The 22325-nt window shown below is 50.7% G+C and overlaps 1 protein-coding gene across 1 annotated transcript in view; it reads left to right on the top strand.

Annotated features, from left to right (window-relative positions):
- LOC122457243 overlaps positions 1 to 21315 on the top strand; it is a 41521-nt gene extending 20206 nt beyond the window's left edge. Inside the window, exons 2-3 of the mRNA XM_043501226.1 lie at positions 19965 to 20086; positions 20694 to 21315. Coding sequence (XP_043357161.1) covers positions 19965 to 20086; positions 20694 to 21300 — 729 coding nt within the window. The 3' untranslated portion in view covers positions 21301 to 21315. The remainder of the gene's footprint in view (positions 1 to 19964; positions 20087 to 20693) is intronic.
- Positions 21316 to 22325: the final 1010 nt, after the last annotated feature.

Here is a 22325-nt window from a genome sequence, read left to right as displayed (position 1 = left end):
CTCCAGCCGCCCCTCCCTGCAAGTGGTGAGCTGTGGACGCGGTACCCCCGGCTCTGCCCACGGCGCACAGGGGCAGAGTGGAGGGGACACAGTGGAGCAAACCGTCCATTTCCCATGTCCTGCAGGAGTCACAGAGCCCAAGGACCAACCAGCCTCTGCTCCGGGGATGAGCCAACTGGAAACCCCCATCAACTACATTCTTCAGGCCCTCCACCCTGCTGTCCCAGGGGGAATCAGCTGCTCTGCCCCCCGGCTGCAACGTCTGGCTTCTCCCCCCACTCCTTGGCTCCCATAATATGCTGAGCGCAACCCTCTCCTGCCACCAACAGCGCCTCCCCTGCATCTGCTCCCCCAGCTCCCAGGCTGGGTCCCTCTGCTGGCGCCCCAGTGGGCAACCTCAGTGGGATCTGAGTCCCTCGGGGCCGGGCTCCTGCATGTGGCCCTTCAACGTCCAGCTTCCTCAGCAAACCCCCTTATCACCCCCATGACGCCTCTTTTTTGCCTCCTTCTCCTCTACTGCCCCTTTGGGCAGATCCCGAGCCCCCTCCCCAGCGCCAGCTGCCCTCTCGTTATCTCTCTCTCCACTCAGGACAGTGTCCTGGGCTGCTGCCCTGCAGTCGCTGGCCCCAACGCTGCTCCTCTTGGTCGCAACTGCAGCAGGTGCCAGGCCCAGGGTTGTTCCCGAGACAGAGCTGCTTGGGCACAGAGCTCGCTGGAGGTGCAGGCGTGGGGATTTTGCAGCCTGGAAGCTGCCTGCTGCCGTTTCTTTCCTTGGGGTCAGAGAAACGGAACGTGGCACACTTTGGTGAACAAACAAGATCACACCAAGAATCTTCCCACACATCCATTTCTCCTCCTAACAGAAACACCCAGCCGTGCCCTGGATATTGGTGCACCGCTTGGGCCAAAGGCCAGGCACTCACAGCTCGGCCTGGAGGTTTGTTTCTTCAGACTTAATCAGACTCATTTTCTGTTTGGCTCTGGGGTGTTGCTGTGGCTTGAAACCCTGGTGCCCAGAGCGATCCCCTTCCAGACACCATTGCCCCCTGTTACTAAGCAGCGACTGCCCTGTGCCCATGGCCCTGTCTCCCCAGGGTGGAAGGAAGGTGGCGGGGCCTGCCGAGATGGTGAACAGAGGCCGCCATTAGTAGAAACAAAGCAAAGACACTGCCCGGAAAGAGCCTTTATTTTCAAGGGCAGCGAAAAGTGGGAAATGCACCAGGCTGGCCAGCCCCAGCCAGAGTGATGCGCTGATCACACAAAACAGCCCAGGCTGGGTCTCAGGGTTGGCAAACCAGTGTCTGGATTTTGGGCACCCAAGTTGTGTGGCCTTAAAGGGGCAGCTGCTCACAACCTTAAACGGAGCCTGATCTTCCACAAGCGCCGAGCACCTGCCCTTTGAAGGTGTCTCCAGATGGGCCTCCAAAATCACTCGTCGCTTCTGAGACTCTCGGCCTGGGTTTTTATCCAGGAGCCCCATCCGTCGAAATGGTGTCACGGGACATTGATGGCTCTGGCGCTGCCCATCCCTTTGGCTCCTCCTTCTCCCTCCTCAGTCAGGATAGAAAACCCACTGGTGGTCCGTGCACTAGCTGTCAGTGGTGGCCCACCAGAACCTCCTGAAGAGATTGTCAAACTTGGTACAAGCAGAGAAGCATTTGCCCTTGTAGGTGAAAGGGAAAACACACGCTTCTCCATTGTCGTAATCTGAGGGAGACAGAAACACTGACTGGTACCACGGCCAGGGGGAGATGTCAGCTCGGCTAGGAAAGGAATCAGAGTGTTTTTCTGCTAAGGACATGTTCTGCTCATTGACTGAAGGAGCTGTGCTGGGGGAGAGTTTATTTTATCCCTCCCCCTTCAATTTCAACATGCCATCATTAGGTTTCAGAGTCAATTGCCCTTTAGATGGATGGGGCAGTTCCCCCTCCCGCTTCAGAGCCACAGTTCCAGGCTCTCTGCAGATGCAGGCAAGCAGCACTGTACTGCTGACACTCGGGTCCCCTTTTTAAATGAAAGCTGAGAGTCCGGAGCCCAGTTCTGCGGCTGCAGGATCTTGGAGCCAAGAGGCCCTGCTAAGAACTCAGCCACAGAACACAAAGTCGCAGACTGGAGCCGGGGGAAATGGGCTCTGTCATTCATTGGAGCTCTCGTAATGCGTTAGCAGCTCAGCACCTTGCACATCATCACCTACATCCTGTGCCTGGCAAATATCTTCAGCCCGGTTGCAGTTGGTCAGTTTCCTGGGGTCACCTCCGCGCATCATTCCCTCTCCACCATGCAGCGTGGCTAGTGATTCCCCACAGTGCCGTGCTCAGAGACATGGGCTGACATAACTTAAAAACCCCAACCCCTGAGTATCCTGACATTCCCCAGTCTGTGAAGATGGGGGGTCTTCCCCCGCCTCGCCCTCCAGCTGGAATTGCTTTAGCAATTCCACCCCCCACCCCCAGACTCCTCTTCTACACCCTCCACTCTGGTCTCTCTTCCAATATGCAGTGTAGTCAGACTGCAGCCGTTGGGTCTACGGGCAGGAAGTTTTCATAGGCAGAGATAGGAAGGTTTGGACCAGCCTAGGGTGGGAGATTCAAAAGTGCCTCCATGACTGAGCAGCAGAATCCCAGGGAAAGTCACCCTCCCGATCAGCACAAACTCTCAGAAACTTTCCTAAAATACCTCCCACCAAATGTGTAGCTCCTACATGACACACAGGGCTGGGAGGAGAGGTTTTGTCAGCATGAATTTGGGGTGAAAAACACTTTCCCCTTTCTGGAATGATAATAGCTGTATATTATTTACTAGGGGTATTATGGTAGCACTAGGCATCCCAATCATAGCCAGGACCTCATTGTGCTAGGTGCTGTACATTATTGAACAAGTATATTAAGGTAGCACTGGGAGCCCCACTCTTGGCCCAGGACCCATTGTGCTAGGCACTGTACGTTATATATTAGAGTGTAACACTGACCCACCCAAGGGTGTTGGCAGTGGGGATCAAACCTGGGACCTTCTATCGCATGAGCTGAAAGACACCTGTCTCTTAGCCAAGACAATAGCAGGCTCATCATTCTGCAGGGGGCCTAGCTACCACTAGAGGGGGACAGAGCACCACTCTGAGCAAGCAGAGACTTACAAGAGGTATTACGGTAGCACTGGGAACCCCCCGCCATGGCCCAGGACCCCATTGTGCTGGTTGCTGTACATTATATATGAGGGTATTACGGTAGCACTGGGAGTCCCTGTCATGGCCCAGGGCCCCATTGTGCTGGGTGCTGTACATTATATATTAGGAGTATTTCGGTAGCACTGGGAGCCTCCATCATGGCCCAGGACCCCATTGTGCTGCACAAACACAGAAGTGGCCGAGTCAAACCCATGTGGATGAAGCCTTTACAGAGCCCTAGACTTGAAGGCCAGAAGGGGCCATTGGCCCAGATCCAGAAAGGGACATGGGCACCTAAACCCCAGCGTTAGGTGTCACAGCAGGCCCCCCGCCGCAGCTGCCTCCTACCGGTGTAGGCACCTGGCCTCGCTTGCCCCCAGCATCTGCACTGTGAAGGCTGCCCAGGCCCTCCCGGCTGCCTCTGGGCCTGCACGTGCTACCTCCCTCCAGATGTCTGGCTGCCTGTTGCCCCCCAACCCCCAGTGAGAGATGGGCCAGCCCCAGGATGATTTGCCCTCAGGCCCAATCTGCTGGGTGTGCTGGGAGCATGGGGACTGGCTAAGGCCCCATTCAGAGCCCAGCTGGAGAAGGTGGTGGTGGGTGTTTCCCTCATAACTTTTAGCCCTGGGTTTCGAGCGCTCACCTGGGACATGGGAGACCCAGGTCCAATCCCCCCTCTGTGTGAGCAAGAAAGGACTGAACCGGGGGGAAGGAGGGCTGTGTAGCCTTGTAGTTAGAGCACTCCCAGGGGAGACTCAGGGTCCAGTCCCCCTGCTGCAATGGCATTTTATTTCCAGTGTGAATTTGTCTAGCTTCAACTTCCAGCCTCTGGCTCTGCCTTTGTCTGCTAGTCTCCCAGGGCCTTATTTCTCAATATTTTAACGCTGTCTTATAGCACATGTCTTCGCAGCATGTGTCCTCTCTCATTCCTGCCCCGCGTGTCCATGTGTGTGTTTTCGGGACACATGTGTGTGACATTGTGAGAGCACCGTTTTGTCACTGGGCCGAGCCAGAGCAGATTTTTGCACACGAAGGAGCAGTGGATATCCTCATGAGTGGCAAGAGGGAGAGCGACCGATTAATCGTTAAATTAAACTCTCCCAAGAGGGAATTAACTGGCGTCTCAGAAAAATTTGGCCAGAAGATTTGAAGCTGGGACATTTCCTTGCAGCGAACAGGGGCTGTTTCCCTGGCTGAGCCGAAAGGCCGCTGTATCACGCAGGGGAATGGGGTAAGAAGTATTAGTCTTTATATACTTGGTAGTATATTTAGAGGTGCATGTGTCTTATTAACTCTGTTTTCTCCTAGAGCTCCAGGAAGAATCACAGCCAGCATTTCACCCTACCTGTGATTTGGGGGGCATGTCATACATATAAAGGGAAGGGTAAACACCTTTAAAATCTCTCCTGGCCAGAGGAAAAACCCTTTCACCTGTAAAGGGTTAAGAAGCTAGGATAACCTCCTTGGCATCTGACCAAAATGACCAATGAGGAGACAAGATACTTTAAAAGCTGGAGGGGGAGAGAAACAAAGGCTTGCTCTGTCTGTGTGTTGTTTTTGCTGCAGACAGAAAGGAATGGAGTCTTAGAACTTAGTAAGTAATCTAGCTAGATATGTGTTAGATTCTGTTTGTTTAAATGGCTGAGAAAATAATGTGTGATTGGTTGTGCTGAATGGAAGGGATATTCCTGTTTTTGTGTAACTTAAGGTTTTGCCTAGAGGGATTCTCTATGTTTTGAATCTGATTACCCTGTAAGATAGTTACCATCCTGATTTTACAGAGGTGATTCTTTTACTTTTCTTCAATTAAAATTCTTCTTTTAAGAACCTGATTGCTTTTTCATTGTTCTTAAGATCCAAGGGTTTGGGTCTGTGTTCACCTATGCAAATTGGTGAGGATTTTTATCAAGCCTTCCCCAGGAAAGGAGGTGTAGTGTTTGGGAGGATTTTGTGGGGGGAAAGACGTTTCCAAGCAGGCTCTTTCCCTGTTATATATTTATTAGATGCTTGGTGGTGGCAGCAATAAAGTCCAAGGGCAAAAGGTAAAATAGTTTGTACCTTGGGGAAGTTTTAACCTAAGCTGGTAAAAATAAGCTTAGAGGGTTTTTCATGCAGATCCCCACATCTGTACCCTAGAGTTCAGAGTGGGGAAGGAACCTTGACAGAGGTGAAACCTGCCAGGACTCACCCGTCATGCTGCAGTACCTCCACCTGCCGTCTGTGTTGGAGTTTGTGATAGTCACGCACCAGCGCAGTCTGCTTCTGGTCCCATCTCTTGTAAATAAAGGGGAAGGCGCAGGGGGGAGAGACTGAGACAGAAAGTGAAATGGGGAGAGATCGAGAGAGACAAATCACAACCACGAGTGATATAAATTGGCACGTGCTATTGGAGTCAATGGACCAGATCCCCAAGTGGTGTAAATCCACCTTGCTTCACTGGAGTCACTAGGCTAGAATCCCCAGAAGGTATAAATTGCTCTGGCTTCATTTGAATTAAAAGGCCAGATTCTGTGCTGCTGTAAACCAGCACAGATCCACTGAAGCCAGCGGAGCGATGCCAATTTACACCAGTGGCGAATCTAGCCCTAAGTTGGAGAGGGGAAAAGCAGCTAGTAGTCAGCTATACCGGTACAGACAGGAAGGTCTTTGTTCCCATGAAGGAATTGGTCTGATGTCCAAATTCACCCCTGTTCTTTATATGCTTGCTCTGATCTGGTTTGTTATTGCAGATTATTTACACTAGAAATGCTAAGGGATATAACTGCATCTTGGAAAATAGGGACCAGATCCTGATTGTAGTTATTCCGGAGTCGATTTGGAGTCATGCCAATGACTGCAGCTGGAATCAGCCTCAGATTCTCATCTCAGGATTTATTCTTAGAATGACCCCAACCAAGATTGGGGCCCCACTGTGCCGGGTGCTGCACAGACCCCAGCCGAGATCGGGGCCCCACTGTGCCAATGGAAAAACATGGAATGCCTCAGAGAGATTAAAATCAAAACAGATGAGATAGACAAGGCATGGGAGGGGAAACTGAGGCACAGGCCGGTGACATGACTGAGCCAGGGTTACAAAGGAAGTCATGGATTGGTCAGAGCTGAACCCCAGGTGTCCTTACCCCCAGGGCAGAGCCCTAGTCCTGGCAGCGCAAGCAGGGATGGAGACAGACAATTAGAAATAACAAGCCCAGAGGATCCTAATGCTCTCCAGTTTCTGAAGATCTGCGCTTTCCCCCTGCCCTGATGCCCCCATTAGCAGCAGCCGGGCTGACTGTCTCTCTCTCTGTCCCCCCCCACCCCCCCCTTTTCTGTCTTTTTTTCCACTCATGGGTATTTTCCCAGCCTTTGTTTTCCATCCTCAATCCTGTTTTCTCTCCCTCTCCCTCCCGCCTCTCTTCCCAAATGCAGCCGCTGCATTGGTTCCCCAGGGATGCTGCTGGAGTTGGTCTAATGACCGGAAGGTTTCTCAGGCAGAGATAGGAAGGATCGGACCTGGTTGGGAGATTCAGTAGCATCTCCATGACTAAGCAGCGCAAGTCCCCGGGGAAGTCACCAACTTCTGAACATTACACACTCCTTGAAACTTTGCTAAACTACCTCCCACGGGATGTGTGGCAGGGAGATACACAAGGCGGGGGTGGGTTGTGTGGGTGAGGTTTTGTCAACATGGATTCGGGATGAAAAGCATTAACTCCTGCCTCTTCTTTATGGACTAATGTAGACAAATTAAATTTGCGTGGCTCAGACCTTTATAGATTCATAGATGTTAAGGCCAGAAGAAACTATTCTGGTCATCTCGTCAGCCTTCCTGTATAACACAGTGGTTTCTGCATCCAGCCAATAGCTTATAGTTAAGCGGGAGCAGATCTTTGAGAAAGACATCCAGTCTCCAGATAAAGACACCTAGAGAGTCTCCATGTGGCAAGTTGTTCCAGTGATTAATTACCCATCCTGCAAAACATTTTATAAACCTCCTTTACGGTTGGAATTTATGTAGCTTCAGCTGCCTGCCAGTGGATCTGGCTAAACCTTGGCCTGCTAGATTAGACAGCTGTATTTCTAAATACCTTGATATCTGTGACACTACCACGCATTCCCCGCCCCATCTCATTTCTTCTGTGTGTATCTGAACAGTATGGAATTGTGGGAGAATCACTGTCTGATTGTGCTGAGTGGGAGCGACAGATATTCATGCAAATGGAGAGAGGGAAAGAAGGCCAACGATCTTTAAGCACAACGCTCCCAGGAGAGGATTAACTGGTGCCCCGGGAAAGCTTGGCCAAAGCATTTGGAGCTGGGGCCATTTCCTTGCAGCAAGTGGGGCTGTTTCCCTGGCATTAACGCAGTGCAGAATGACACTGTGCCCTTCAGGGGAACAGAGCAGGAGGTGTGGACTGTGGCACTGGCAAACCAGCTCAGGATAACCCACAGAGTTGCATATGAGGCCCACCATGGTAAGTAGGTTGAGACTACGTCCTCGTCCAGCGTTGACCAGCAGCTTCCTGCACTCAAACCCTTCACCTGCGCCACAGAAAGATGATCACAGCTACTAAACGTGACAGCTCCTTCTGCCCTTTGCAGCTCCTTCACCCTTGGGCACACAAGACCATCACTTTACATTCACTTACCTGCTGCCCTCCTCTCCCACTTCACTGCTGACAATCTCACAGCAAGGAGCCCCTGCATCCGCCTAGTGGCACAGCTGACCCCAGTGGGTCCCTAACTTCTTTGCCATTTAATTATTATGCACAGGGGGTGGGGGGCATTGCTGCACTGGAGGAAAAACCATGACCCCTTGAGTGGGTTAGTGGAGATGGTGCTAGACTAGGAGGCTAGGAACCTGCGTTCTAATACTGTTGCTGACCTTGGGCAAGACTGTACCTCAGTTTCCCTATATGACAAATCTGTTATTTACCTTCTATGTGTAAAGGACTTAAAGCTGCAGAGGAGAGTCTATAGAACAGTCAGAGAGGCCAGGTGGGTGAGGTAGCATCTCTTATTGACCCAGCTTCTGCTGGTGAGAGAGACAAGTGTCAAGCTGCGCAAGTTGGACTTGAATATGAGGGCCATGTAAACTCCAAAGTGTGTGTCTCTCAACAGCAGAGACTGGTCCAATAAAATCTGTTACCTCCCCTATCCTGGGACTGACATGGCTACGACATCGCTGTATAATGCAATGAGAAGTTTTTACTCTCCATTTCCCATGTTCTCCATTTTGGGGTTGGTGCAGAGGCAGCTGCCTCACCCACTGAGCTGCCTTCAGGTGCTGGAGCTGCACACCCATTAGCTATTGCCCCTGCTCTGTGCTGCATTTCCCCAGTCCTGCACGGGGACCCGGTATCTGCCCCCTGGACACTCTCTGCAGCTGTATTTGTGACAGGCTCAGCTATTTGCAGCAGATCAGTAAATCAGAGCATAAGTTTTTCCACAAGAAGGAAAAGCTTCGGGGCAATTCCCCTGTGCATTTGGTTCTCCCCCAGCCCCCACCCAGGGCAGCAATGAGACCAGGGTCCCGGGGGAGCCCAGCCTGGGGCTACCCAGGGGGGAGGCGTTACCTGGAGCTGCCATGCACAGGGCCCAGGGCGACCAAACTCCAAGACAGGAGCCTCCCGCTGGATGGCATCTCCTTGGCTTGTGCTGGATGGCCTTTGGAGTCGCTTTCCAGGTGGAATCACCTTATGGAATCACCAGGTGGGCCGCCCCCCAGAGCCACCTGCTAACAGCTGCCCGGCTCACATTGTTTCTGCTTCACCCACCCAGATATGTGGGGAGAGACAAATCCTCCTTTCCTAGCCCTGAGACTGGCGCCTGGCCCCTGCCTTTGATAAACTGCCTTGCTCCAGCTCGTGCCCCTTTGACCCACTCAATGGGCCAGGGCCCAGATGGTGGCAACCAGCTCAGACTCAGCCACATGCTCAGATTCTTGTAACTTTATAGGTGCCAAGCTGGGGAATGGGGATGGGGGCAATGAAGAGGGATATGTGTGTGTGTGTGGGGGGTGCTGAGCAGCACTCAGGGTGTGGGGGTTGGTGCGGGGGGGGACTCTCCTCCTGGGCTAACCTTCACCCCATCGGGCCATGCTCTGGCACCAGGACCCTTATTCAGGGGAAGGGACCATCCCAGCACCACTGGGTTCTGAAAATCCCAGTTCAACAGCTGCCCAGGAACTGAGTCTTGAAAAGTGCTGTTTTCCTATGATCCCTCAGTGAACAAGGGCCCATCCTCAAAGGGCCTTTGCTCCAGGGGTCCCAACTCACTGAGGGAGCAGAGACAAAAGTGGGGAAGCTGGGGCCTTTCCCTTCCCTTCCCCGCTGATACCCCCCACAATTTCTCTCCATCGCTGCTGCCCCAGGCCAAGGGAAGGGGCTCCAGGCTCTCCCACCCCCGGATGTAAAGGGGGGTCAGAGCAGTGCAGGGATGTGTGGGAAGGGGGTCAGAGCAGTGCAGTGGGGGATGGGGGGAAGGCTTTAGCTAGGCTCCACCTACCCCCACCTCCGTACCCCCCATTTGTGACCCACCAAAAGGTGCCCCCTGCTGACTCCACATCAGTCCCTGCCATGCTCCTGCATCCTTCCCCAGCTCCTGGACCTGTGCGACCCCGGCTGATCCTGCCCCTGGGTGGGGTGCAGGCTGGGGGGGGGGCAGAGTGGGCTGGACTGGACAGGCAGAGACAGGAGATGAGGAGATGGTGCTGCGGCAGCAAAAAGAGTCTCATGCAGTCAGGGCCTGCTGAGCCCGGGGTGACCGAGGAGGCAGAGGCCGGGGCAGGCTAGAGCTGGGGTGTGGGACCTGGGGAAGCTGAGGGGCGATTTGCAAGAAAACCATGGAAATGAACTGCCCATAAACTTCGTTCGCCCAGAGTGAAGGGTGCTCAGAGCATGGGCACACAGGGCCCAGAAAGGCCAGCGATGTTATCCCCCAAGTCATTGCGAGAGCGTTCAGAGAGCAGCAGAGCACTAAGACCCAGCGGAGGCTCCCTTTGAAGGCCCAGCTCCTCCCCTGGGCTAGCACAGCACCACTGAGATGCAGCAACTCACAGGTGGCTTTGCAGTGTGCACGGACACACCTGCGCACTCGGAGCAAGGGGCCGACCACCCGGGTTGGTTCAGCAGTGAAGACAAACCCTGAGAGTCGTAGGTCCCGAGGCCAGAAGGGTCCACTGAGATTATCCAGTCAGACCTCCTGTATCACACAGGTCAGAGAGCGGCCCCGCAGCAATTCCTAGAGCAAAGCTGGTAGCAAAACATCCAGTCTTGGTTTAAAAATTGCCAGTGATGGAGAATCCACCACGAACCTCAGCAGATCGCTCCAATGGTTAATTACCCAACCTCCTCACATCTCACGGTTTGCCATCAATGCAAACTATACTATGGCATGGACAGCATGGAAAACCAGCTCTTGTTGCCCATGAGGAAATGCACCCCTGATAGACTGTGGGGTGCCACCCTGCCCTGGTGCAGTCAAAGTCTGTAAATAAGGCATGATTTACCCCATCGCCCCTGAGGGAAATAGAGGGACGCTCTTTGCTTTCCATCCAGAGCGCCAACTGCGTGTCTCCTTCCATGAATGCCCCGTGTGCTCTGCTGGGGGCTGTTCTCAAATGCCTGCTCAGCACAGGGTCTCCCGGCCAACTGCAGAACAATGGCTGCCTGAGAGACACATCGGTCCTTGGGAGCTACGCTGCTCCATGCTCGGAGCTCTCGCAGCTTGAGGCAGTCCCTTTCACATCCCCAGCCTCGCTATCGTCCATCCCTGGATCTAACAACCCTGCTCCTTCACCCCACTGCCCACCATGAGTGGCGGCCTCGATTTTCCAAAAGTAATTAGCCAATATGGTTGCCTGCCCTGGAGTGGCTTTGTGCGGATCACGCTGTGTTTATACGAGGGTTTAGAAGTGGGGGTGTGATGCCAATGTGTTAACAAGGCCCCTCCTATCTTAGAAGTCCTGCAACAGAGTGAGGGCTATCCAGTTTATTGCACCCTATGCAGCACGTATGATTACCTGCCCCATGGGCAGGTGGCGCAAGTGTGCATTCGGTGCAAGGAGCTCTGGATCCTCAGAGACTGTGTACAGGATTTGGAAACCAGAGTGGCTGAAATGGAGGAGCTAAGGGAGACAGAGAGGTACATAGATGAGACTTTCCAGGACACAGTAGAACAGTCCCACCCCCGGTCTGACAGCCTCTGTGCTGTTGAGGAGGATGAAAGTCTCAGGGAAGGAGAACAACCAATTGGAGCAGAAGGAAATGATCCCATAGTTGGGACCCTCCTTCCAGACAGTGTTGTAGTATCCTCTCGCACTGAGGATACCTCTCCAGGGAAGGGAACTCCAGTTATTAGCAAGAAACAGGTAATAGTTATGGGCGATTTAATCATTAGAAACATAAATAGCTGGGTTTGCGATGACCAGGAGAACTGCATAGTGACTTGCCTGCCTGGTGCAAAGGTTGTGGACCTCTCAAGACATCTAGATAGACCAGGGGTGGGCAAACTATGGCCCGTGGGCCGGATCTGGCCCGTCAGAGCTTTGGATCCGGCCCGTGGGATTGCCTCGCCTGCAGGCACCACCCCCCGCAGCTCCCATTGGCCGGGAACAGGGAACCGTACCAAATGGGAGCTTTGGGGGAGATACCCTCAGATGAGGACAGTGCGCGGAGCCCTCTGCCCTCCTCCACTCAGGGGCTGCAGGGACGTGATGCCAGCCACTTCTGGGAGCAGCGCTGGGCCAGGGCAGGCAGGGAGCCTACCTTAGCCCTGTTGCGCGCCACTGCCACCCTGGAGCCGCTCAGGGTAAGGGGCACCAGGCCAGAGCCCGCACCCTGAACTCTTCCTACACCCCAACACCCTACCCTGAGCACTCTACCGCACCCCTTCTGCACCCCAACCTCCTGCCTTGAGCCCTCAGCCCCCTATCCTGAGCCCCTTCCTGCACTCTGCACCCCTCCCTGCACCCCAACCCCTTGCCCTGAGCCCCCTGCCACACCCTGCACCCCTCCTGCATCCCAACCCCCTGCCCTGAGCCCCCTCTTGCACTCCACATCCCTCCTTGCACCCCAACTCCCTGCCCTGAACCCCCTCCTGCACCCCAACCTCTTGCCCCAGCCCTACATTCATGGCCCTGCATTTTCCCACCTAGATGTGGCCCTCAAGCCAAAAAGTTTGCTCACCCCTCTCTTGAGACATCTAGATAGACTGATGTGCAATGCTGGGGAGGAGTTGGTGGTTGTGGTGCATGTAGGTAGTAGAGCCTCTCCTATGATAGTGCTTGGGGTGTGCTATAGACCGCCGGGATCTAATTTGGATATGGATAGAGCCCTTTTTAATGTTTTTAAAAAAGTAAATACTAATGGAAACTGCATGATCATGGGAGACTTTAACTTCCCAGATATAGACTGGAGGACCAGTGCTAGTAATAATAATAGGGCTCAGATTTTCCTAGATGCGATAGCTGATGGATTCCTTCATCAAGTAGTTGCTGAACCGACTAGAGGGGATGCCATTTTAGATTTGGTTTTGGTGAGTAGTAAGGACCTCATAGAAGAAATGGTTGTCAGGGATAATCTTGGTTTAAGTGATCATGAGCTAATTCAGTTCAAACTGAACGGAAGGATTAACAAAAATAAATCTGCAACTAGGGTTTTTGATTTCAAAAGGGCTGACGTTCAAAAATTAAGGAAATTAGTTAGGGAAGTGGGGGCAAAAGTGGGCGCAGTGGGGGCAAAAGATCTATCTGGCTTTAAGATTCTACTCGATAAGTTTATGCAGGAGATGGTATGATGGGATAATGTGATTTTGGTAATTAATTAATCTTTAAATATTCAGAGTAAATAGGCCTAATCCCCTGAGATGGGATATTAGATGGATGGGATCTGAGTTACCCAGGAAAGAATTATCTGTAGTATCTGGCTGGTGAATCTTGCCCATATGCTCAGGGTTTAGCTGATCACCATATTTGGGGTCGGGAAGGAATTTTCCTCCAGGGCAGATTGGAAGAGGCCCTGAAGAACTTATAAAAAGAAATGGAGTACTTGTGGCACCTTAGAGACTAACAAATTTATTAGAGCATAAGCTTTCATGAGCTACAGCTCACTTCATCAGTTGCATCCGATGAAGTGAGCTGTAGCTCACAAAAGCTTATGCTCTAATAAATTTTTTAGTTTCTAAGGTGCTACAAGTACTCCTTTTCTTTTTGCGAATACAGACTAACACGGCTGCTACTCTGAAACCTGAAGAACTTATGTCTCTAAAGGTAGAGGAGGCCTGGGATTACTTTAAATCAAAGCTGCAGAAGCTATCGGAAGCCTGTATTCCAAGAAAGGGGAAAAAATTCATAGGCAAGAGTTGTAGGCCACGCTGGATGAGCAAGCATCTTAGAGACGTGATTAAGAAGAAGCAGAAAGCATACAGGGAGTAGAAGATGGGAGGGATCAGCAAGGAAAGCTACCTTATTGAGGTCAGAACATGTAGGGATAAAGTGAGACAGGCTAAAAGTCGAGTAGAGTTGGAGCTTGCAAAGGGAATTAAAACCAATAGTAAAAGGTTCTATAGCCATATAAATAAGAAGAAAACTAAGAAAGAAAAAGTAGGGCCGCTAAACACTGAGGATCAAGTGGAGGTTAAAGATAACCTAGGCATGGCCCAATATCTAAACAAATACTTTGCCTCAGTCTTTAATAAGGCTAAAGAGGATCTTAGGGATAATGGAGGCATGATGAATGGGAATGAGGATATGGAGGTAGATATTACCATATTTGAGGTAGAAGCGAAACTCAAACAGCTTAATGGGACTAAATTGGGGGGCCCAGATAATTTTCATCCAAGAATATTAAAGGAATTGGCACCTGAAATTGCAAGCCCATTAGCAAGAATTTTTAATGAATCTGTAAACTCAGGAGTAGTACCGAATGATTGGAGAATTGCTAATATAGTTCCTATTTTTAAGAAAGGGGAAAAAAAGTGATCCGGGTAACTACAGGCCAGTTAGTTTGACATCTGTAGTATGCAAGGTCCTGGAAAAAATTTTGAAGGAGAAATTAGTTAAGGACATTGAAGTCAATGGTAAATGGGACAAAATACAACATGGTTTTACAAAAGGTAGATTGTGCCAAACCAACCCGATCTCCTTCTTTGAGAAAGTAACAGATTTTTTAGATAAAGGAAATGCAGTGGATCTAATTTACCTAGATTTCAGTAAGACGTTTGATACCATGCCACATGGGGAATTATTAGTTAAATTGGAAAAGATGGGGATCAGTATGAACATCAAAAGGTGGATAAGGAATTGGTTAAAGGGGAGACTACAGCGGGTCATACTGAAAGGTGAACTGTCAGGCTGGAGGGAGGTTACCAGTGGAGTTCCTCAGGGATCAGTTTGGGGACCAATCTTATTTAATCTCTTTATTACTGACCTTGGCACAAAAAGTGGGAGTGTGCTAATAAAGTCTGCGGATGATACAAAGCTGGGAGGTATTGCCAATTCAGAGAAGGATTGGGATATTATACAGGAGGCTCTGGATGACCTTATAAACTGGAGTAATAGTAATAGGATGAAATTTAATAGTGAGAAGTGTAAGGTTATGCATTTAGGGATTAATAACAAGAATTTTAGTTATAAGCTGGGGACGCATCAATTAGAAGTAACGGAGGAGGAGAAGGACCTTGGAGTATTGGTTGATCATAGGATGACTATGAGCCGCCAATGTGATATGGCTGTGAAAAAAGCTAATGTGGTTTTGGGATGCATCAGGAGAGCTATTTCCAGTAGGGATAAGGAGGTTTTAGTACCATTATACAAGGCACTAGTGAGACCTCACCTGGAATACCGTATGCAGTTCTGGTCTCCCATGTTTAAAAAGGATGAATTCAAACAGGAGCAGGTACAGAGAAGGGCTACTAGGATGATCCGAGGAATGGAAAACTTGTCTTATGAAAGGAGACTTAAGGAGCTTGGCTTGTTTAGCCTAACTAAAAGAAGGTTGAGGGGAGATACGATTGCTCTCTATAAATATATCAGAGGGATAAATACAGGAGAGGGAGAAGAATTATTTAAGCTCAGCACCAATGTGGACACAAGAACAAATGGGTATAAACTGGCCACCAGGAAGTTTAGACTTGAAATTAGACGAAGGTTTCTAACCATCAGAGGAGTGAAGTTTTGGAATAGCCTTCCAAGGGAAGCAGTGGGGGCAAAAGATCTATCTGGTTTTAAGATTCTACTCGATAAGTTTATGGAGGAGATGGTATGATGGGATAATGTGATTTTGGTGAGTAATTGATCTTTAAATATTCAGGGTAAATAGGACTAATCCCCTGAGATGGGATATTAGATGGATGGGATCTGAGTTACCCAGGAAAGAATTTTCTGTAGAATCTGGCTGGTGAATCTTGCCCATATGCTCAGGGTTTAGCTGATCGCCATATTTGGGGTCGGGAAGGAATTTTCCTCCAGGGCAGATTGGAAGAGGCCCTGGAGGTTTTTTGCCTTCCTCTGTAGCATGGGGCATGGGTCACTTGAGGGAGGATTCTCTGCTCCTTGAAGTCTTTAAACCACGATTTGAGGACCTCAATAGCTCAGACATAAGTGAGGTTTTTCATAGGAGTGGGTGGGTGAGATTCTGTGGCCTGCATTGTGCAGGAGGTCAGACTAGATGATCAGAATGGTCCCTTCTAACCTTAGTATCTATGAATCTATGAATCTAGATACCAATGACATAGGGAAGGGTAGGAGAGAGGTCCTGGAGGCCAAATTTAGGTTGCTAGGTAAGAGATTGAAGTCCAGGACCTCCATGGGAGCATTCTCTGAAATGCTTCCAGTTCCACGCGCTGGGCCAGTTAGACAGGCAGAACTGCAGGGTCTCAATTTGTGGATGAAACAATGGTGTACGGAGGAAGGGTTTAGATTTCTTTGGAACTGGGGAAACTTTTGGGAAAGGGGGAGCCTCTACAGGAAGGATGGGTTCCATCTAACCTGAAATGGAAGCAGATTGCTGGCACTTCAAATTAAAAAAGTTCTAGAACAGTTTTTAAACTAAGGGCTGGGGGAAGCCAACAGGAGCGGAGGAGCATGTGGTTCAGAGAGAGACGTCCCTTAGGGGAGGATCTATTAATGGAGACTCTCTGTGTCCTAGTAAGGAGGAGAGGATGGAAGATGATACAGTAGGGTAGAGGATCTGATGAGAAACAGTCAAATGAAAAAATAACGAGGAGTCCTTGTGGCACCTTAGAGACTAACAGATTTATTGGGGCATAAGCTTTTGTGGGCTAGAACCCACTTTGAAGTCTCTAAGGTGCCATAAGGACTCCTCGTTGATTTTGCTGATACAGACTAACATGGCTACGACTCTCAAACCAGTCAAATGAAAAAGAGTACATCAGGAAATTGCAGAGAGCTAAAAAGTGACAATTTTTTTAAAGTGCTTATATACAAATGCTAGAAGTCTAAATAATAAGATGAGTGAACTAGAGTGCCTCCCATTAAATGAGGATATTGACATAATAGGTGTAATAGAAAGAGAGCCTGAAATATAAGCCCTTCTATCAGAGGCCTGGGGCCTGGGCAAAACTTGTGGTCAAAGCTTTGTTACTATAAAGCAAAGTCAGGCTGTGCCTAGATGCAGGGCCTGCTCAGAGAATGTGACAAGAACATCTTAGCTCTCACACCAAAGACAAAACTTGTGAGCCAATCCCATAATAAACTATGTACAGATTGATTAACTAGGAACAGGAAACATGAGAGTTATTTTGAAGGTTGAAGCAGGTGAACATAGATACACAAAGGAGTCGCAATCTAAAATTTCCAAAGGTAATAGAAGCTTTTATAAAAAGCAAGCTCTAGGTTGCCTTTAAGGCGAACCAGAGCTAAGCAGCTGAAGATATCTTGCTTATGGCATGAAAACCTTGTCTGCCAGCATTGAAATCCAGTTACTTCTTGTCAGGGATTTTTAACCCCTTCCTCCCTTGTGCAAACTCCCCTGATGGGAGGAATTCACTTTTATGAATCATCTTCGTGGGGGGGAGGAGGGAGGGCAGAACAACCAATGCCTTTTGTCCCTTTTAATGACCCACAATGGTCCATAGGTGTCCATGGACCTTTCTTGTTGGGCAGGATGTGACACCCTCTGCTGGAGACTTCTCCTGTCTGGTGATTTGCACCATTGCGCTCAAATATTCCTGTACACTATGGGTACAGATGCTATAAGTGAGATTAATGCACCAGCAACTCACAAGCACTCAATAAAGTCTAAACCCCAAACAGAAGTTTGGAATTCTAATACCTACACAATCAGCACCAATGCACAGGTGAGCCAGACTGAGCCCAGCTCGGTATTCTTCACAGTTCAGCTGAGACATGTGGACCTTGGCACAAGCTGGGACTTGGTCTGCCAGCGTCACACCTGCTACAGAGGAATCATCTGCCGTGTCTTTGCGGGTTGCTTTTCTGTATTTGACAGTCTCAGGGCTGGGGGAATTGAGATCCTGGGGTGAGATGGAGCTGTTCTGAGTTTGTATAGCACCTAACACAATGGGGTCCCGTGGCATGACTGGGACTGCTAGCACTATTGTAATACCGTTAATAAATCATGTACAGCATTTTATTTAGAACAATGGGGCATTGGTCCATGCCTGGGGCTCCCAGGTGCTGCCATTGTAGGCCAAAATCCTAATGGGAAGAAAGCATAACACCGTAACACACCTAATAAATAATGTACAGTGCCTAGTGCTGACGTGCTCATCCATGTCTGGGGCTTCTAAGCACTGCTAGAAAATTAAGAATAAATAATAGAGCTGCTCAAAAAAATTCTGGCAGAGCAATTTTCCATGGCTGGAGTGGGGGAGTTATACTGAAGGCTGGGAGGTAGCTGAATACTGTAGATCTAAGGAGATGACCTATCCCAGGTCAGATATTTTCACTCTCCTTCTGAGGGACAAACAGGTAACCACGAATGGGTCCAGTACACCACAGGATTCTGCAAGACGGGCGTGCTGGGCCCTTTAGCAATTAGGTTGCCATGCAATGGCTAAGCCATTAGACCACATTTACATACAGGAATTAAGAAATAAGGAATTAAGAAATAAGTGTTGCGAATCATGAATATTAATGCTTGATGCTTAATTACAGACACCCCAAAGGCCTCATATGGATCGGGCCAGCTAATAACCTTATTATAATCACGGTTAAGGATCAAATATGGTTCATAGCCATGCTGTTACCACAAGGAAGGGTATAAAATACCACCTGCACTTCCCATTTCTTTGGCTTCGTCGTGTCTCCGAGACAGTGTAAACGGAATCAGGACCTCCCTTCTGGTTGGCGTCACTTTCTTCCCCCCACCCCCATCCCTGCTTCCAGCAGTCTCCATAAGTTGTAAGTATGCGCAATGCAGGACGGGAAGTACGAGCCATGCAGGAACCTACTTTACTGTGCTTATTCTAACCGTTCTGTGTATTGATCCTTGCCCAGGATACAGTGTGTATTAAATACCATTTCTGGGTGTGTTTCACCAGCTTCCATCTTCTCAGTTAACTGTAAAGGAGCTGCCCAGGAAAAGAACCTGTCATCTGTGACAAAAGCAGGTCACCCCCAATACACAACCTGGTCAGTGTAATCACTGTTCAGGCTGTCAGAGACAGAGATTAAGAGAGAGTTCAGCCTGGCTCACGCAGCCTTGAACCATGCAACTGTCAAAACCACCTTGGCTCTGTCTCTGTCCCTTTGCCCTGAGTTCCCGGTGTGTGTGTGTGTGTCTCTGCAAAGGCTGGTTCTTCACCCAGCCAGCTGGCACCTTTCCCCTCGGTTCTCCAGCTGGGGTCTTTGCCCGACTTCCCTTCAGAGAGGTGGGAAAAATCCCCTTCCTCTTGCTTGTTGGTTGCTAGCCTGTTGTCTTTCCAGCTTCTTCATTGATCTGGGTCGGTTTCAGCGAGGCCTTTTACTGACCCATTGGCTCCACTCCAGTCAGCGGTGTGACCTGACACCTAGTGTCTCTCGCTCTGCCCCAAGAACTGTTTATAGGCCGAGAAGAGCAAGGCAAAGCCCAGAGGGAAACTGAGGCACACCTACACATATTACCAAAATTCTCTCTCCAATAGAGTGGGGCTAATTGACATCAGCTGGGGACCTGGGCCCATTGACTGCAAAGCACCGATCCTGCTTTACAACAGGTGGGGGTCTGGCCCCCACATTTCCTGGATGTGGGCATGTCTTTGCCTTTCCATACAGTGTCTGGGCGCTGACTGCAGAGGTCCCATAAAGTTTCCTCAGTGCAGTGTGGGATGTGCCAGCCCAGGGAGATAACTTGCCAAGGTTTGATCCAAGCAATGACTCCCTGTCCCACGCTGCTGTCGAGCTGTGATGAGGAGGAAGTTTTCAGAGCTCCTGTTCAGCTCCTCACCATGTTCCCTGCCCCCAGATTTTAGCAGCCCCGCCCTAGTGCTCTGCCTGGTCTGTCTGGGGCCACACAGAGCAGGGCTGGGAGCCTGTTGCACCAGGAGTGAGTGTGAGCATCTGTCAGCAGAGACATGGACTCTTCACACCCACCCCATGGAGCCCCAGGTGAGTCCCCTCTGCCCCCCACATCCCCTGCCACACGGAGTACCAGGGGAGTGCTTCATGCCTCCCCTCCTGCCCATGGCAACCCTGATGACTCCACTCTTTCCCCCATGGCCTGCTGCCCCATGGAGTCCCAGGGGTGTATCCCCTACCCCCTCTCCTGTCGATAGCACAGCAGGAGTTAGGGGATGTGGGTTGGTGGCTCTGGGTTTGTGCCCACGGCTCGGGGTCCTGGTGCTGTGGGGTTCTGTGCAGGTGCTGGGACAGATGCCCTGGGCTGGACTCCTGCTGCTGCCCCTTCTCCTCTACTTCTGGCCAGAGACCGCCGGGAGCATCGATCCAGCCACGCTCAGAGTGATCATGGATTGTATGAACTGGTGAGTGACTGGACTGGGGTTTGTCTCTGTCCTTCCCTGCCCCTGTAGCGCAGCTGTGAAAAGCAACAGAGAACGGCCCAGGTTGTATCCCACTGTCTTGTAGAGACACCCAGCAAGGTCAGGGGGGCCCATTGTGCCCGGCTCTGCCCAGACCGACCGTAGTTGGAGAGCACCCAGCACGCTGAGTGATGAACTCACCCCTGACTTAGATTAGTCCTGGAGAGGGGTGATTCAGAGGTGCAGGGGGGAATTTGAGCCCAGTGCTGGGAGAAGGGGGATTTGGGGTATGCAGAGGGAGAGGGAGCCCAGAGCTGGGAGAGGCTGATTCTGGGGTACAGGGGGGAGACTGAGCCTACAGCTGGGAGGGGTGATTCTCAGAGGTATAAGAAGATGGGGCCCAGAACAGAGGAAGGGTGATTCTGGGGGTGCAGGGGGGAGATGGGGACCTGAGCTGGGAGGGGTGATTTTGGGGTGTAGTGGGAGATGGAGCCTTGAGATAGGAGGGTATGTGGGGGGCCTATCCCTGTTTCTCTCCCTTTTACTTGGCATCTCCTGGCTGCTGGGAGCCCTGGGTCCCCTGACCCCGCTGTGCTCTGCTCCCTCTCAGGCCCCTCACACTAGGTAAATGTCAATACGCCTTCGTCGTGAGCCTGCCCCATGAGACGTGTAACCAACCCACCAATCTGCAGGAGCAGCTGCCCGAGGAAGCGCTGAATGCCATGAATGGGGCGCTTGCTAGGCAACGTAGGCCGTACACCCGGAATGACGGGCCTATCGTAGTGGCCCGGCTTAGACATCAGAGGACTCACTGGCAGCACAGCGAGTGCCGTCTGCTCTTTGGGGGCCAGAACAGCTGGGTGGCCCAGCTTAAGGCCAGGACCTGCAGACCGAACTGCTGCCTGATCTTATTCACCCTCAACTCGCCCTGCACGAGCATGTGCCTGGTGGTAAACGGGCCCTTCAACATCCTCGGCATGACCCGCGCTGCCTTCTCGGACATCGACAACAACTACCAGGCCTTTGTCTTTGAGAGCATCTTTGTTAACGATTCGTGGCCCATGGTGACCCCCCAGGAGCTGCGGGATGCCTGGCACCGGGTGCATGACGTGCCCCTACAATGCTGCGACAACAACAGCTGCCGGGACTGCGCTTTGGTGGCCCCCCAAAACAACCCCTGCCTGGCTGGGAAGATTCACACACTTGGGAGCAAATAAAATGGCCCAGATTATTTTAAGACAGTTTGTTTCCCCAGAACTTCACAAAGTAGCTAGAAGGACAGTAGAAAAGTGTGCTCTGTGTCAGCAATGTAATCCAAGGGGTGTAAATAAGCAAGTGCCACCTGGGGGGCGCAGGTGGGCTCATAGGTCTATGCAGCATGTACAGATTGACTTTACTGATTTACCTCCCTCTGAAGGAAAGCAGCTTTTATTAGTCATAATAGACCAGCTCACTGGCTGGGTGGAAGCTTTTCCCACCGCTCGAGCGACTGCAACTACTGTATGTAAGGTGTTACTTAATGAAGTTATACCAAGATTTGCCCCCCCCGAAATAATTGATTCAGACCAAGGTACTCATTTCACCACAAAGATTTGTAACGAACTGACCAAAGTGGTAGGAACAAAATGGGCCTTTCACGCTCCCTGGCATCCCCAGAGTTCAGGCCAGGTGAAGCGGATGAACGGAACTCTAAAAAATCTTTTGACCAAATTATGCCGGGAACTCAATATGAGATGGACTAAAGTCCTTCCTCTGGCTCTCTATACCATTCGAACAACTCCGAGTGCCAGAACTAAACTGGCACTGTACGAAATCCTGTTTGAACATGTATCCCTGACCTTCGCTCCTTTGATATCAGTTCCCAATGATACTGATATGACCAAAGCCACAGAGACTTATGTAAAAGACTTGCAGAAACATCTAGTGACATTGCAACAATACTCTGCACACTCCCAGTCCTTACCTTTGTGGGAAGCTGTTCATTCTTTTTTACTAGGTGATCCTGTGTGGGTAAAAGCATATAAGAAGACTCCGCTTCAACTGCAGTGGCTAGGACCCTTTGAAACCCTTTTGGTGAGCCCTACAGCTATCCGAGTGAACGAGCTACCCACTTGGATCCATCATACCAGAGTCAAGAGGAGCACCGCTAGAGAACCTGACCTGGAAAAAGGTTCCCCACAAGCAGATGGCGTCAGACTTTGAGGGAGCTACGCACGTTCACCCCCACCGTGAACTGGGTGAA

This window comes from Dermochelys coriacea, chromosome 23, assembly GCF_009764565.3.
Source record: "Dermochelys coriacea isolate rDerCor1 chromosome 23, rDerCor1.pri.v4, whole genome shotgun sequence".
In the NCBI taxonomy this organism is placed as follows: Eukaryota; Metazoa; Chordata; order Testudines; family Dermochelyidae; genus Dermochelys; species Dermochelys coriacea.
The sequence above is the reverse complement of the archived record's forward strand: the minus strand, read 5'-3'. Positions and strand labels throughout refer to the sequence as shown.